The 15,925-nt window shown below is 41.6% G+C and overlaps 4 protein-coding genes across 7 annotated transcripts; 2 read left to right on the plus strand and 2 right to left on the minus strand.

Moving 5' to 3' along the window:
• Window positions 1-17: 17 nt before the first annotated feature.
• On the minus strand, window positions 18-4,483 carry ptdss1b (phosphatidylserine synthase 1b). Its single transcript, XM_030346817.1, has 13 exons — window positions 4,196-4,483; window positions 3,982-4,073; window positions 3,705-3,749; window positions 3,443-3,567; window positions 3,135-3,293; window positions 2,627-2,778; window positions 2,385-2,526; window positions 1,931-2,043; window positions 1,773-1,838; window positions 1,349-1,448; window positions 1,055-1,114; window positions 866-938; window positions 18-782 (listed from the first exon to the last, which is right to left on the minus strand). Exons 1-13 carry the CDS (start codon window positions 4,372-4,374, stop codon window positions 685-687), a joined length of 1,404 nt encoding a protein of 467 aa, XP_030202677.1. The 5' UTR covers window positions 4,375-4,483; the 3' UTR covers window positions 18-684.
• Window positions 4,484-6,058: 1,575 nt separating this feature from the next.
• mterf3 (mitochondrial transcription termination factor 3) lies at window positions 6,059-9,494 on the plus strand. Of its 4 annotated transcripts, none has more exons than XM_030346823.1 (9): window positions 6,060-6,338; window positions 6,419-6,491; window positions 6,846-7,194; window positions 7,298-7,450; window positions 7,663-7,852; window positions 8,063-8,210; window positions 8,338-8,409; window positions 8,498-8,659; window positions 9,066-9,494. In XM_030346823.1, the coding sequence occupies exons 3-9, from the start codon at window positions 6,855-6,857 to the stop codon at window positions 9,258-9,260; spliced, it is 1,260 nt and encodes a 419-aa protein (XP_030202683.1). In that variant the 5' UTR covers window positions 6,060-6,338; window positions 6,419-6,491; window positions 6,846-6,854; the 3' UTR covers window positions 9,261-9,494. The 4 variants fall into 4 exon arrangements, with proteins under 4 accessions (XP_030202685.1, XP_030202683.1, XP_030202684.1 ...); XM_030346824.1 differs by having other exon boundaries at window positions 6,432-6,491; XM_030346825.1 differs by lacking the exon at window positions 6,419-6,491 and having other exon boundaries at window positions 6,059-6,338; window positions 9,124-9,494.
• Window positions 9,495-9,747: 253 nt separating this feature from the next.
• uqcrb (ubiquinol-cytochrome c reductase binding protein) lies at window positions 9,748-11,618 on the plus strand. Its single transcript, XM_030346826.1, has 4 exons — window positions 9,748-9,874; window positions 10,708-10,776; window positions 10,956-11,122; window positions 11,467-11,618. Exons 1-4 carry the CDS (start codon window positions 9,784-9,786, stop codon window positions 11,542-11,544), a joined length of 405 nt encoding a protein of 134 aa, XP_030202686.1. The 5' UTR covers window positions 9,748-9,783; the 3' UTR covers window positions 11,545-11,618.
• Window positions 11,619-11,672: 54 nt separating this feature from the next.
• lrrc14b (leucine rich repeat containing 14B) lies at window positions 11,673-15,924 on the minus strand. Its single transcript, XM_030346816.1, has 3 exons — window positions 14,988-15,924; window positions 14,174-14,802; window positions 11,673-12,740 (listed from the first exon to the last, which is right to left on the minus strand). Exons 1-3 carry the CDS (start codon window positions 15,261-15,263, stop codon window positions 12,065-12,067), a joined length of 1,581 nt encoding a protein of 526 aa, XP_030202676.1. The 5' UTR covers window positions 15,264-15,924; the 3' UTR covers window positions 11,673-12,064.
• Window position 15,925: the final 1 nt, after the last annotated feature.

Here is a 15,925-nt window from a genome sequence, read left to right on the forward strand (position 1 = left end):
GAAGTATGACAAACGAATAGATTTATTTTAATATTTATTATTAAAGATCACAGTGAATCAAAAAATAACATTGAAAATATTACACCTAAAAATAATATTCTGTAACGAACCATCAAACGTTATACATCTAAAAAAAAATGTATACAGATGTTTGCGGATTTGCTTTACAACTTGACATTTAAAACTTCCTCAAAAAATACAATCATGGGAAAAAAAATCTGCTACATAAATAACATTGTTTATGCATGGAATTGACAACATTGGTTAACACAATCAGAGAGAAACAATACAACCTAACTCATATAAAAACAGTGTAGTATTCAGTGTAAGTCAAACATAGCATCATAGTACGAAATAAATAAATATATACGAGCAAAAAAACAACACCTATGGTGACATCGTGATTGATTGTGCTTAGCAAGTTAATAATATCAAGATGCTGTTTCATGGAACTTCAGTGTTTTGTTTAATCTACATAACTCTTTCACACGTTTTAATATGATTATTACAATCTATCTCACCCAATATATAGTTATCAAAGAGTTAGTGATAGGAAGACACAAAAAATTGTATTTCATTGGTCATCTGCCACACTACCAAGAGTGTATTACCTGTGGTTAGGTGTGACTTCGCAGCACTCTCTTTCCTCAAGACTTCATAATACCCCAACCTCTGGCACTCTCCCTATATCTTCTTCCCTCTGTGGTCGTTAACCGTACGCTTCTTCTTCAAGTTTCTCTTTTGTGCTGTTGATGGTTTGGTACTGTTGGGGAGTTCCTTAGCTGTGCAAGAGAGGGAAGAGGCATTGGTTTTAAAGTGCAGGTGGAGAGTTCACCAGAGTATGATCACCATGAATACAACTGACCTGAAAGGCCATCTTGTATTAAACCACAGGGCTCAGTAGGGCTGTGTGAATCACGATGCTTGTTGCTCAAGACCTCCAAGGAAAGAAAAAAAGTTCAGAAACAATAAAAAACGGCTGAACCCTGAACGAACAATAAAACTGTAATGGCATAGCCATTTTTATAAAACAAACTCATAAAAAAGCACATACCTCCATTTTCCTCTGCTCATACCAAACCATCCCATATAAACAAAGCAGTGTTATGACTGCCTGGAGGATGTCAAAGAAGAAAGAAAGCACAGTATTTTATCAGGACCTTAAACGTTACATTCTGTATGTTTTCTCTGTCCTGCTAATTCTGCAGGTAAAAACCTAAAACCTTTACTACAGAGCACTCATGGTTATGCTTACATAGTCATTTACACATGGCTGAACACACATTAGACCACACAGATATATTTTAAACAATTTCTCCTAAGGATGTACATACTACCAGGCACTTACCAGACAAAACAGCCATAGGACCACAAATTGGATACATGTTTTGCAGAACAGGTCCAGCCCAAACTTGACACAGGCAAGAGCTTCCAGGAAAGACAGAGCACTGTCATCAAATAAAAGATGAAATGTTACATCTTTTGTTAATGTTAGGTTTAATGTGGGTAACAACTAAACATTGGCATGGCATTTATACATTGGATTGTTGCAATAGCGCCCTCTCTTGGCAAAAACTCTTGAATATGATTGTCATCTGAAATCTCTGTAGTGTTTGGTTACTTCAAAATAGATAATATCGAAGTCTGACAGATCACATAACAGTTCTTAGAAGTATTGGCAGGAGATGAGTCGTTTCTTATGTTGTAAACATATGCATGCAATCTATTGATATCTTCAATGATAAATGAAACATGATGCTTAGAAGACCTACCCAAACACCCAACACTGCGTTCCTACTCTTTTGCACTGAGTGTCCGTCAAGTATGCATAATACTGTCTGCAAAGTAGAGGAAACATCACAAGAAAATCAGCGGGGTTCCCTTCTTGAAAGTGCAATGACATGCGCATGGCTGCGAAACCAGCACGTACCGCACGGTGGGAGCAGTGATGCTCCCCATGATGAAGATGCGGCCTAAGCTGAGCGGGTGAGACACCTGGAAGATGAAGATGTGCTTGAGGAAGAACGTGTTCAACTCGGTGAGCTGTGGAGACAAAGAGGAAGAAGGGACGGTTTGATGTGCTCTCCGGATAAAATACAATAACACAATAGAGAACAACAACACATGGTAGTCATTGTGTGTAACATTTCAACTACAATTTCAACTCCCAAATACCCTCCCACTCAAGTCACCCAGCCGGCCGAGCTAGCCAGTTTGCGTCACACATCTGCACAGCCAGTTGGTAGAAAGAACACTGTTATTGAGTTTATTGAATGCAGAAAGTCTCCCACCTGCTAACTGGGAGGGGCTCAATACACATTTCTATTTTAAAATTAGTATATTGAAATGCAAAGTTATGAGTTAGTAAAAAAAATCCAATATACCTGCCATAGGATCATGAAGAGGTAAATGCCAGCAAGCCTCTGGAAAGAGGAGTTTGGGTCAAACCAGCGGACATAAGTCCAGCTGGCCGGGGTGAACTGAAGCACGGCCCGTTTTATCTTCCCTGTGGTGGTATGGATGTCCCTGTGGAAACACACATGTTGATGTGAGTTACACAAACAGGATTACATCCAGGCTTAGAGAGCAAGGGAGCAGAAAGAAAACAAAGTAACCAAGAACTGACTTGATGCTGGCCCAGCTGTAGGTCCGCATCTCCAGAAAGTGGCACACGGTCATGCCCAGCCAGATCCCTCCTCCATTACACAGCAGTATGTCCAGGATCACCTGGTCCCACCAGCACTCAGCAAAGTTAGGGAGGAGATGCATGAAGAACAACTGGGGAGAGAGGAATTTCATGTCAATAAAACCGTGATATGGTGTATATTGTTTTGAACCATACTAGTCCTTGACAGTTTTTAAAATGGGTAAATACAGCTGGAATTAGGCACTCTTAACCCTCATAATTATACTTCTGGTCTATGATTAAAGAGGCCAGAGTCATGTCTTGAACAATCGTGAACAATCAGCCCTACAAACACGGTTTACGTATGAGGAATATAGCTGATAGTTAAACACAAAGATTTGTAAAATGTAGACCCCCCAAGAAAGCTTGTTCCTATTTGGATGGTCATTTTGTAATGGGAAATGGGCTATAGTATGCTTATTCAAAGCCTAAACAGTCATAGATGTACCTCAGTGAGTTCCCATGTTATACTGATGGTCCAGCAGAGGCCATAGTTGCGAATGACCAGCGCTTTAATAGCCCATCCGACAAAATGTCCAAACGCAAAGATGTCAAAATGGCTCATGACGCGGTCCCACGTGATCACCGTACAATTCACAGCATATTCCTGGGAAGAGTGGTGAAGCATTGATTAAAATGTGAAAGGACATCTAGAAGAAATATGTATGTTTTTTTCAACGAAAAAAAAACATGAATATATCTATGAATGCATATCAATATATAAATGAGTCGCAATTAGAGACAATATAACAATACCATGACATCAACCTCCCGTCTGGCATAGCGAAGGTTAGGATCCAACCAGTACATGAAAGTTTTTACTTGGCTCCAGTTAAGGAAGAGGAGGAAGACAAGAAACAAGAAGTAAAGAACACTCAAACCTATCAAGAAGAAAATGGGAAATGGTCAGCAAACACGACAACCACAATTTGTTCTGGGATGAGGAAAGGCATGATGATTTGTAATGATTTTAAATAAATAGCAGTACGAGTTGCATGCAAGATGAACTAGTTCTCACCAAAAACCATACGCCATATGGCTGGATGTGGCCTCGTAAATGGACCTAAAAAAAAGCAATATAAAATATATATTATAAGTATCATTTACTGGAAACATCATCATAACTCATAAAAAGTTTAAATAATTGTATTTATTTGTTTAATCCTATCACTAGGTGTCTCCTCGAGCCCATAAATGCTTAGCCTTTACGACTTTACAGATGATTAGGCAGCAGGTGTTCCTCAAAATCCCCTCATTACAGATTTTTTTTTAAGAATATAATGAACATTTCTTACCGTTAGGGAACGTCAGGACGCTGATGACAAGAAAAAAGGAGACCACCACCAGAATGCCGACTCTGAGGTTGCTGTCAGGGTGGGCATCGTCCCTGTCAATCACATAGTATGACATGTTTAACAGCTGTTCACATTAGATGAATGGGAGTCTAAACTGATGAAATGACCAATACATTCCATAATATATATCGATCAGTTTAACAGTGTTATTTACCTGGCAAACACAAAGTACATCAAACTGAGCACAGATAAGGTTAAAAGCGTAATTGTATGCGGCTTATAGAAAAGGTTAATACAGATATCCTCCACTTGTTGCTCGTTTATCATGCGGAAGTGTAACTTTTGGTTCGTATCGTCTTTTTCGAGAGTTGGAGGTGCAATCGGGGCTGCCATTTTTCTGATGAAAATAAACCCCCAAAAAATATAAGTTTCACTTAATATACTACAGTACTAGGTTTCTTGTTTAAAATAGGAAACATGGGAGAACACAGACAGTATAAAAGGGGAGAACACAAATGGAATTTAACATCTTTAGGAGGGGTGTCAGTGTGCGAATGTGCACTACAAACAAATAAACTATTCCAGGCAATGTTTTACAAAAACAAATGAAAGGCTTCAGTTAACGTTTTTAATAAAAAAAAAAAAAAATTGTATAAGCTTTCGATTTTACTTTTTGTAAAAATGAAATAAATAAACTTATTACCCACACGAAACTGACGATTTGGTTTATTCCACTTTCGCCCAACACATCCGGCACGTGAACACATTGCTCCTGAATAGCTTGTTTCATGGGTATGGTATGTTGATTGGGTGTGGACTTGGAGCAAAAATCTCACATAGACGAGAGAGCCTGGATGTTTGCTGACAATCCTGCTATCAAAAATATATCAGCAACGTCAGGGAACCGTTAATGACAAACCTTGACTTTGTAAGCGCCATCTCCAGCAATGTTTGCTACAACATGGTTGCATAATAGTTGTGTTGCTGTCAGACGGAATGATAGTGAAACTGTCTGGTACAATCCGGGACACAGGCCGAATACCCGATGAGTAGAAGCACTTCGTTGTTACAGTGTTACAACTCATCAGCTCCATCTAATTAAAGACCCATTGCTCTTACATCACATTTCTGAGAACGAATTAGGTGTATTGTCACAGAAAGATGTCATAGAAAGTATGAATGTATTTTATCAATATCGATTTGGATTTAGTAAAGGGCGAAATAAAATGAAGTCAGTGTATGTTTGGAGGCAGATAACAGGAAAACTCAGACTAATAAAGAAGCGCTGAAAGCATATGTTAATGATGCTGGGTGGGGTCTGGGGAGGAAGTTGTTTGGCAGGGGGAACAAGCATAACAGCTTTAATGCATGTGGACTGGGCACTTATTAGTGGGGCAGTCTTTGGGTGTAGCCCTGTTTTATTTGTATGCAGTAAGTAATTAATAAAAGACTAGATATTGAACGAGCCAAGGCCCTTGTAGTGGAGAAAAATGGAAACATATGAACGGGTCTGTAGTTTAAATATAATTTATGATTGTACTTAAATGTCTGGCAACAATCGAAATAATAATAAATCAATAAATTCTGGAGCATCACCAGTATCTGACACACTGACGATATGTCAGGCCGCGTGTCTGACATATCCCTGTGCCATTAATACAAGTAGGGGTCAATTGATAACCATTTTAGAAACTATAATGGCAAAACATCCAACAGGGACATGCATGCATTGTTATAAAATGGGTAGTTAAGGATGTTCCTGGGGGCTATGCAAGGGCAAGGGATAGAGTAAGATCACTCAGGATAATATAACACTGATATGAAATGAAAAGGTAGTCTTGGTCAACGAATAAAGTGATTATAAATCAAATCAACTTTTTCAAGGGAACATGTGTAAAGAAATTACAGTTATGTGTGGTAATTTCATTTGTTTCCTCTTTATTTATTGATGATGAAGCTAAAGCAAGACTATAAATACACACTCCAGTCCAGTTTGGGGCGGTAATGCACCATAAACCCGGTCTGACAACAGCCAATTCACGGAAAGAAGAACATGACAGAAGTGTGCACCTCAAACAAACATATTCGACAGAGATATTCAAGCAATAGTTATGGAAAACAACAAAGAAAAGAAACAACAAAGAAAGCATTTCATTAAGATACAGTATATCATTTAGGTTCCGTGGTTCCTTATTTTATGTATAATAATACAAAATATATATATATCACCCACACAAAATTAATATATTGGTTTGTTCCACTTCCGCTTAACACATCCGGCCCGTGAGCCTGTTGCATGGATACGCTGTCTTGGTTGTTTTTTGTTACCCAATTAACTAGGTGATATTTAATCAAAGGTATGTATTGGTCCATTATTTATCAATAAACGATGTTTACCTTACATCTATGACTTATTAGTTGATATTTACGTATTTAGCCTGAATCGACAGCTATGGATTCCAAGGACACCAAAGACGTATGAACTTTGATGTCCTCGGTCTTACTCTGAAGTAAGGCATTTCACGTATATATATATGTGTGTATATATATATATATATATATATATATATATATATATATATATATATATATATATATATATATATATATATGTGTGTGTGTGTGTGTGTGTGTGTGTGTGTGTGTGTATATATATATATATGTATATATATATATATATATATATATATATATATATATATATATATATATATATATATGATAGGACATAGCAATGCTTAGTTAAAAGGCCAGCAAGTTTCATGATGTAAGGTTTTCGGTTAGTAATATAGCAATAGGATGCATCAGGTACAAATTCGGGACACAAACATGATGCTGTTTAACATGTCTTGTTCATCCCTTAGGAAATAGCCATGGCTTCGTCTTGTGTACAACAGCTGTGTAGGAGATCTACCAGTCATCTCCGCTCAAAGACCTCGTGTGTCACCCTACTGTACTCCACTCACGTCCAGAATCATGTAGCAGGCGTAAGAACAGCTGATAAAACCAACGCGGGAGGAGACCTTATTATTCATGGGAACCATTCAATATTTCATACAAGTCAGAGGAGGCAACAAGTGGGTGTTTGTTATTATAGCGGTTACAATGCTAGCCCGCTGCTACCAACTGAACACAGGGACACCAAAGAGTTGACGGATGCTCTGTCACAAATCAAAGATGCCCAACACTTGACTGAAACTAACGCAAGATTAGGTATATCTAAATTATTTTTACCTTGTAAATACACTAAGCATTTAGACCTATTCGACTGGAAAGCATATTGTATTTGTCTAATTTGTACCCATCTGTTTACCAGATACTGATGAAGCTGTATATCCCAGTGCTTCGGAAGAGATAACTGATAAAGACGCATCTCACACAATGGTTCCCTCCACCCTGCCGTCTGAATCCTCAAGTCTCAGGGACTATGTGGATGAGTCTGAGACACTCAGCAAGCTGGTACAGCTAGGTACCTCCATATTAAGATGTCTTCCCCCAAACCTGAAACCTGCATGTTCAAACAAAAATAAATTAAAAACGTTTGGTTGCGTACCATTGACAAAACATTTTAGGCTGACAGACCTGAGAGCGATTGTTTTGCATGGTCTTGGTATTATGGGTATTCATAATTTGGTCAACAAATTTGCTATTTATAAATAAGTTATTTTGTCCTTTTCCCAGGCGTTAAGCTCTGGAAGTTGGAGCAACGGCCCAACGTAGGCACCATGCTACTGAAACTGGACTTCCAGACGGACGTGGTCCCGAGGCTGCTGTTCCTCAAGGAGATGGGGGTGGAAGACTCTGGTCTAGCCTATATTCTCTCTGACAACCCCTTCATTCTCAAGGAGGACTTGGAGAACCTGCATGCTAGGTAAGAGAATAAATAAACTGTTTAATGCTCATGCAGTTTACATTTCTCGGACTACCTGACACTTTACATAAAAAGGAGAATTGTGGATAAGGCATTGGTTTACATGGCATGGTTTACATTTGTAAAATGATTGCTAGCGATACCTTGGTCAATCAAGACAAGTCACCGTTCCAAATTTCTCCCTCTGTCTACCCCATTTTGCTTTGTAAGGGTGAATTATTTGAAGTCACAGAAGTTCAGCCCAGAGACTGTTGCCTCCATGGTTACCAGAGCTCCGTATCTGCTCAACTTCAGCGTGAAGAGGTTGGACAACAGACTAGCATTTTATCAGCAGCAACTAGGGCTCAACTCCTCTAAGGTAAACTTACTTTAATTACAGTTTCACCTATTGCCTTTCTCTTATATACACACAAAGTAGTATTTTTTTATTATTAACTCAAAACCCATTGAGTGATTGTTGAAGGGTGTTTATTGTGTTCTTACAGACCCGTGGTATTGTAGCTCGACTTCCTAGATTGCTTTCTGGAAGTTTGGAACCAGTCAAGGAGACTCTGAGGGTACGCAAAGTGCTTTACAGCCACATGTTGCATATGCTGTCAATTATGTCAAATCTTCATGTCATTTTTTATGTTTCCATTTCTGCAGGTGTGCAAAATAGAACTTGGCTTCAAGGAGAATGAGATTCAGCACATGGTTATGCTCGTCCCTAAATTGTTGACTTCAAATAAGAGGAAACTTACCCAAATATTTGACTATCTCCACAACACAATGAAAGTGCAGCACCACCTTATTGTGAAGTTTCCACAGGTAGGCTGAACCACCAATCTGGCGTGGCATTGAGAGACTGTGAAATTGCTTATAACCAAATACCAAATCACTTTCATCCAAATCATGATTTCCATGTGGAACCAACTAGTATATTATGTGGGCCAAAATGTAAGATGAAGAAGAATGTGATTTGATGCAAAAGTGATGGAAGTTTCCAGTGAGTGCAGAAAAGTGTCGATTGTTTTTGCCCCTGTGTGATCATTTAAATAATATAATTCGTCCTATCATGTCTATTATATAATTCATCCTCATGAATAATGGGTCTTCGATAATACAATTCATCCTAATGTCTTAATTATAGGTCTTCAATAATCAAATTGATCCTCTCATGTCTCTATAATGGGTCTTCAATAATATAATTCATCCTCTCATGTCTATGTAATAGGTCTTCAATTCAAGGTTACTGCGTATCAAAGAGCGCCACCTGTTTCTGGACTACCTAGGAACGGCGCAGTATGATTCGGACCAGCCCAACTACATCTCTCTGGACCGCCTGGCCTCCCTGCCTGACGAAGCTTTCTGCACAGAGGTTGCCTCGGCAACGTTAGAAGACTTCATCATGTTCCAGAAGACGATGTGATGGCATGCGGTTTCATGTCTCTAAATATGCAGCAACGGGGGAAAAGTATTTGGTTGAATACTAGTCTACGGAGTTCGGGAGGTTAAGTGGGAGGCGTTTTTTTATACTGCCCGCATGCGATTTCCTGAAAGCGCGCAATTTATAAAAAAAAAAACTTATTTCACTTACCGGGCTCTGTAACAATCTTTTTTTTTTTTTATGTAAACAGTGAATAAATTATGTCTGATAATATAATTTGGTATTAACTTTTGTGTGTAAGGCGGTTCCACAAGTTTGCCTAAATATTATTTGACGCATTTATACAATTTATATACTTTGTTAACCAATTAATTTACAAATTATTTACATATTTCTTTGATAACCGGCCTTATTCTTCCGTTTACTCGATTGACTTATCAAATTTACATAAAGTAAATGGGCGTACCGGGAGGGATAGGAAAATTGTGTTTCAAAGAATAATCCGTAGAATTATCCGCCCCAGAGGCATTTATAGTTTGGTTATCTCTAAATAGTTGTGATTCTGATGCACGAGATTTCCCACAATGCCCTTCCCTACCCACAATACCCCGCGATTGTCCTTAGAATTGCAATGATGGCGGCGTCGAGGGCACCAGGTAAACTCTCAATGTCCTTTTCTATCATAATTGTACGAGTCAGTACCAGAAATTTCGAGGCAGCACAATTTTTTAAAATCTAATTGAACATAAATGGCGTGACGAGTGTACTTATATTTGGGCAGGGATGTCAAAATCGTAAATTCTTCCTGTGTGTCCTCAATGTCCCTGGCAGCTAACCTTTGCTAACGTTATGAAAGTGAACAAGCGCTAGGAAAGCTTATACCTAGTATCTACTTAACGTTACCATTTATATAGTCTATGGTACCTGATACATGTGATACCTGTCTTTTTATTTCGAGACTAAGTCATTAAGCGATAACTGATGGTTTAGAGTTCATTTGTCGCTACAGTGCATACGTACTCTATGTATGTCACAACAAGGAATAAACGTATGCAAGGGAAAATTGTATAGTTGCTTTGCTCATACTATACAGTTGTGTAGTTTATGTAACCAGCATTGCAGACCGCACTTTCCTTATTTATGACAATGGCAGGGTAACTCGATTGCTATTGCTTCAAGGTGCAAGGTTCATTTGAATTTAGCTTCCTCCACAAATGTCCAACGCATACAATTGCTTGACTGGATTGTTTGCCTTTATACCATGTGGCTCAATCGACATATACAATATTTCTTAATATGTAGTTGCTTTATATTGCACTGAATAAAGAATGTGATAGCTGGCTGAACTACAGTGTGTGACATTGCTGCATCATTGCCAACGTTTGATAACCATTATTTTCACCCCATCATTATCGTTTTGAATTCAGAAAAGTTACAATCGAAGACGTTAAAGTGTATATCTGATATCTTTTTTTTTATTCATTTTTAGTGGCATCAGGTAGGCTCCTGGTTGGATTCCGAAAATGGTACTACAACATGTGTGGCTTCAACAAGATTGGTAAGAATACATTACTCACTGAGCCATTCTGTATGACTTGCCTACGTCCGTTCACACAATGTTATAATGGATCGCAATTTCAACAAACAACACTCTGATCAATACACACCGCTTGTGCAACTGAGAAAACCTGACCATGCAATTGACTGACCTTCAGTACTCTGTTTTTTCCATCTTAGGGTTGCTACGTGATGACACCATCTATGAGAACGACGATGTTAAGGAGGCTCTGACGAGGATCCCAGAGAAGATGTACAATGACCGGGTGTTCAGGGTGAAGAGGGCTCTGGACCTCTCCATGAAGCAACAGGTCCTCCCCAAGGACCAGTGGACGCAATATGAGGAGGTGGGTGTCCAGCTTGTGGTATTTATTATTTACGTTGTAAACAAGAATAATTTGAAGTCAAATCAGTTGATGCAGCGTAATAGGCTTCGCCATGATCTCCATAGATAAGGATATGTGTCTTGTACATCGTAACGAATTGAACACTACTACATCCCTCAAGTTATCACAAAATGAGTATCGGAAACTGAAAATCCCATGATGAATACAAGCCCCATTGTGAGAGAGGATAGTTAGTGTAGGTTGTTTGAGCACAAGAGATGATGGGTTGACACTCTAATGTTGGCAGTCTGCCTGTGTAGGCAATCCTTGAGCAAAACTAATTTATCCATCTCTTCCTTAACCAGGATGTGCATTACCTGACCCCATACCTGCAAGAAGTGGTCCGAGAGAGGAAAGAAAAGGAGGAGTGGTTGAAGAAATGAGGTTCCTGCCAAAGGAACCGTTGTGTTGACCCCTGTTTTAATATTTAAAATAAACTGTAACCTATAAGACCCAATTATGCCTTCTCATTAAGGAAATTTGCTTTTTGAAATTAGAAAAGGACCAGGTATGGTTTTATACCGAAACAGTTAATGTATTAATCCAAGGTAACACCTTCGTAAAATGTATCACTTATGGAAATAGTAAGGGAATTCGAAACTACATGAACACAAAAATACACTTGAAACCGGAGTATATATACAAATGTACAGAGTTTTTATGAAATTATAAACATTTCTTTAAAAATAATATAATATTGGACCTAAGGTATCTAGAGACGTATTGCATATTAAATAGGATGGAGTATAGTTTAAGAGGATATTTATCCAAATTGTATCCAGGACTTCTATTGATAATATAACTTGAGGCCAACTCTTTCTATCACTATTTAAAAAAGGTACAATTCTAACATTTAAACAAAAAGTGCCATGATGGTGTATGATAGCTTTGAGTAGCATTAGGCTACTCCTGCTGAGCCTGGGATCGCCTGGTGCCCACGTCATTTATGGTATCGATAAAGTTCTCAATAACACTGTTGAAGGACTTCAGCATCGACACCCCCAGCTCATTGCAGGTTTCATGAATGTCCGGGTCAAACGCCCCCATCAGCGGGGTACACACCTCAACGCCTTCCTTCCCAGCCCCGGCCAGGATGGCCATCAGCTGGGTCCTCACCTCCTCAAACAAGTCCCGGTCATACTCCAACACAACGGAGTCATCCAGTGGGTATGTGAAGTCCGGCGAGTAGCAGTCCCGCGGAACCGGCATCTCGATGTACCTCAGCTCTGGAAAGCTGGCGGACAGCACCGAGAACAGCAGACGTAGTGCCCCAGAACTCAAGGGGTTTCCCAGAAGCTTTATCTCCTGGAGGGCCTGACAGCAAACCAGACTTCTGATGAAGTCATCCATGTTTTCGTCCTCTATGTCACATTCTTCGAGGGACAGGCTGACCAGCGTCTCTGAACATCGTCCGAGCATCTTGGGGAGGCTGGCGGGGAAAGTACCGACGACGCTGTTGCCGCTGAGGTCGAGTCTGATCAGCGCCTCTGTGTGGAGGCTGTTGGACAGGTACACCAGATCCACCCGGCTCAGGCTGCAGTTGGCCACCTCCAGGACCTGCAGAGGCGTGTTCAGAGGACTGAAGAACAGTTCAAGAACTGCATGTTAATGTGGGGGCATGATAGTCTACAGATATAGGTGATGGTGTTTGAATTCCAGCCCAAAAGGGTATGGGGTCCAACCCCATTGCCTGACCCAAGTCTACCTGCTGATGGCATCCTTGTGCAAGAGGCCTGACCTGTACCTGCTAATCAATGACTTAAGATATACGTCCCTTTGTATAAAAGTGTCTGCTAAATGAATAATAGCAAATAATTATATTTGATGGGTACACTTACTTGGTAATAAGGGATTCTCATAATATGATGACAATTTCTTGATTCAAGGAATTTGAGATTGCATTTTGTGTCTTCATTGTTTCTATAGTGTAGTGTCTGACATTCATGGAATGATCCAAATAAACATGATACTTTCCCAAATGTGTACACTCATACATATTAGAGATTGTGCCATGTTTATTTTTTTGCAAAAATCTTTTTTGATATATTCTGATCAATATTCCTTTCCCATAAATTTGAGCACACACCTGTTTCCCAAATTGCACATTCGCAAGTGAAGCGAGGTGGTTGCTATGTCTATTCATAGCCATACAAATGCTCCCCACAAGATTTAAGTTATATTCTTCTATTGTAGAAACGGACTGCAACTCTGTCCGTTTCCCTCATCTGTTTTTCATAGAACAGTGTCGGAAAATACAACTGTTAAAAATACCAGCACGGAACAGTACTTTTGTAAAAGTCCTCTGTTAAACATGAAACAGTGTAATAGTAAAAAAAATCATATTGGCCTAATATACTCAAAGGTATGTCTAAGTACTCACATCCTCATAGTGACCTCATAACGGGAAGACAATTTTCATATATATAAACCTGTTGGGCGAGCAAAAATAATGTTGAAGATCCGGTTATGGTTGCCTCACACCACCCCTTGAAAATAACTGGATTAACCTTGAGTGATGAGTCACCCTGGACTCCACCCACTATGAGTCAATCACAAGGTGGCTAGAGGATCCCTTCCCTACTCTCTCAATATAGAACCAGAAAGTCCTGTGAAATAGAATCTCATCTGTACAACGGTTCCACGGGGCAGCTGAAACAAGGTGGGTTTCACTGCTCTTCTAAGTAACATCCGATCCGACCCTGTGAAACCAACGCATTAAAAGGTGACACATGATACCACCAGGTGTGAGTGTGATTAGCAGTTACAAACCATTTTGAAAATCTGCCTCTTCTGACATCACAAGCGGTCGTGTCGTCCACCTAGATGCATGACGGATAGATGAGCAACGTTTTCTGCAGTCCACTGGGTCGGCTGGTAGACTGGTCTATCCAGCACACATCTAGGCGGAGACGTCCACTTGTGATGTCAGAAGAGGCAGATTTCCAAAACGGCATGTAACAGCGTGTCCCACACCTGGCGCTATAATATGTCACCTTGAACCCCGCCCCTCACCTTAGCAGTCTGCGCAGGTGTCCGGTCAGGGTGGAGAAGCCCAGGTACAGCTCGGTCAGCATGGACCACTGCGCCAGCTGCTCCCCGATGGTCACCAGCAGGTTGGCGTCGTCCGCCCCCAGCCTGCGGACGTCCAGCGCTCCGGCGGGCAGGGTGAGCGACTGCAGCTTGGGGAACTCCACCCGGGAGAAGAGCACCTCCAGGTGGGGCGCCTCCAGGGGGACGTTGTGCACCACCTCCAGCCTGGACATGGCCTCGGGCTCGGCCAGGCGCAGGACGTAGAACAGCTGCTTGAGGGCCAGGGAGTCGCCCCGGAAGCCCGCGAAGCGGAGCTTCAGGGGGCAGTGGCGCCGCAGGAGCAGCGCCGGGGCCACCATCTCGTAGTTGCGGCCCGTCACGAAGCCGTTGAAGCGGACGTCCACGGAGGCCTCGAAGGCGCACGGCGCGACGTCGTCGGCCTGCATGGCCGCCAGGGTCTCGTAGCACATCCGCGTCAGCATGGTGGTCCGGGCCCAGCGGCCGAGGGTGGACCCGCAGGGACACGTCTGGTGCTCGGTGTCCCTCAGGGCGGTCAGGTCCACAAGGCGCAGCTTCTTGGCGTACGTTGTCGGGGCGGACAACACGTAGTCCTTGGGGAGAAGAAGAAGAAGAAAACCTTTGGCGTCAACACTCAAAATATTTCAGTGTTTTAGTCTCAGGGCATCGACCCAAAGGTCAATGCTAAAGTATCATTGGCTCATCGTTCAAAAAAGGATTAAACGTGAACGATGTCTGTCTCCACAGGAGCCCAGTACTTGCGTGGGCACGCACGTACCTTCAAACCGGTCAGAACGGCCTCCAGGCAGAGCCGGCATGTGCTGGAGGTGAGGTCGGCCGGGCAGTCGGCCGTACTTCCCAGGATCCTTTGCAGGTTGATCTCCGGTAGGGGCCACGTGCGGACCAGGGCGGTGAGCAGCGGCGCCTGCTCGTGGAGGTAGCAGGCCTTGAAGAGGAGCGGGTACAGGTTAAAGGACACACAGTTCAGGCTCTCCACCGTGCTCTCGCCGCTCCGGCTGAAGCTCTCGGCGGCGAGGAAGCGCAGTGACTTCATGGTGTCACTGGAACCCAGAGGCTTCTGAATAGTTCTTTGTTGTGGATGTGAGCCTTGTTGTCTCCTGTCGGACCGCCCACTGTTGATAATCCACCTCTGATGTGCGTGGGTTAGTCTGGGAGCGGGTTCATGTTGTGTCGCCAAGCTTGAGCCTCGGGGTCCCGTGGTGGGGGAGGGGGCCTATTCTTAGAATCAGCTGTCTCACGTCCTTGGCCTGGCTTGCAGAACGTCTATTTCCAACCGTATCTGTGGGCCTGGTTAGTGGCCCTGCTTGGGCTGAACGCGTCTACACACCTTGTTCACTACGCCAATGGAAAGAGACTGCAGTGTTCAGTGTGACTTTTAGGACTATCAGAAACATTGTCATGACAGGAAATCAACTACAAAAAAAGCTTTTGTTCTCTGCTTAACATTTTCCCTAAATAATGAGATCGGGATTAAGTTTTGACAATGAAGGACAGGTTGTGTTATTTTGAGATAAGTGGTAATCTACATATACCTGAGAGGACAATTACTGTCTAAAGGGGTACAAATATTTTAAAATATAGTTAGAGAACAAGTTATTCCTTTACACCGTGGTTGCTACAGACCAATGGCAGCATGGGAAACGTGGTCTGCATAAAATCGGAGACCTCCTTCGCCAACATCCCACTCTCGGGTGC

Source organism: Gadus morhua, chromosome 22 (assembly GCF_902167405.1).
Source record: "Gadus morhua chromosome 22, gadMor3.0, whole genome shotgun sequence".
In the NCBI taxonomy this organism is placed as follows: domain Eukaryota; kingdom Metazoa; phylum Chordata; class Actinopteri; order Gadiformes; family Gadidae; genus Gadus; species Gadus morhua.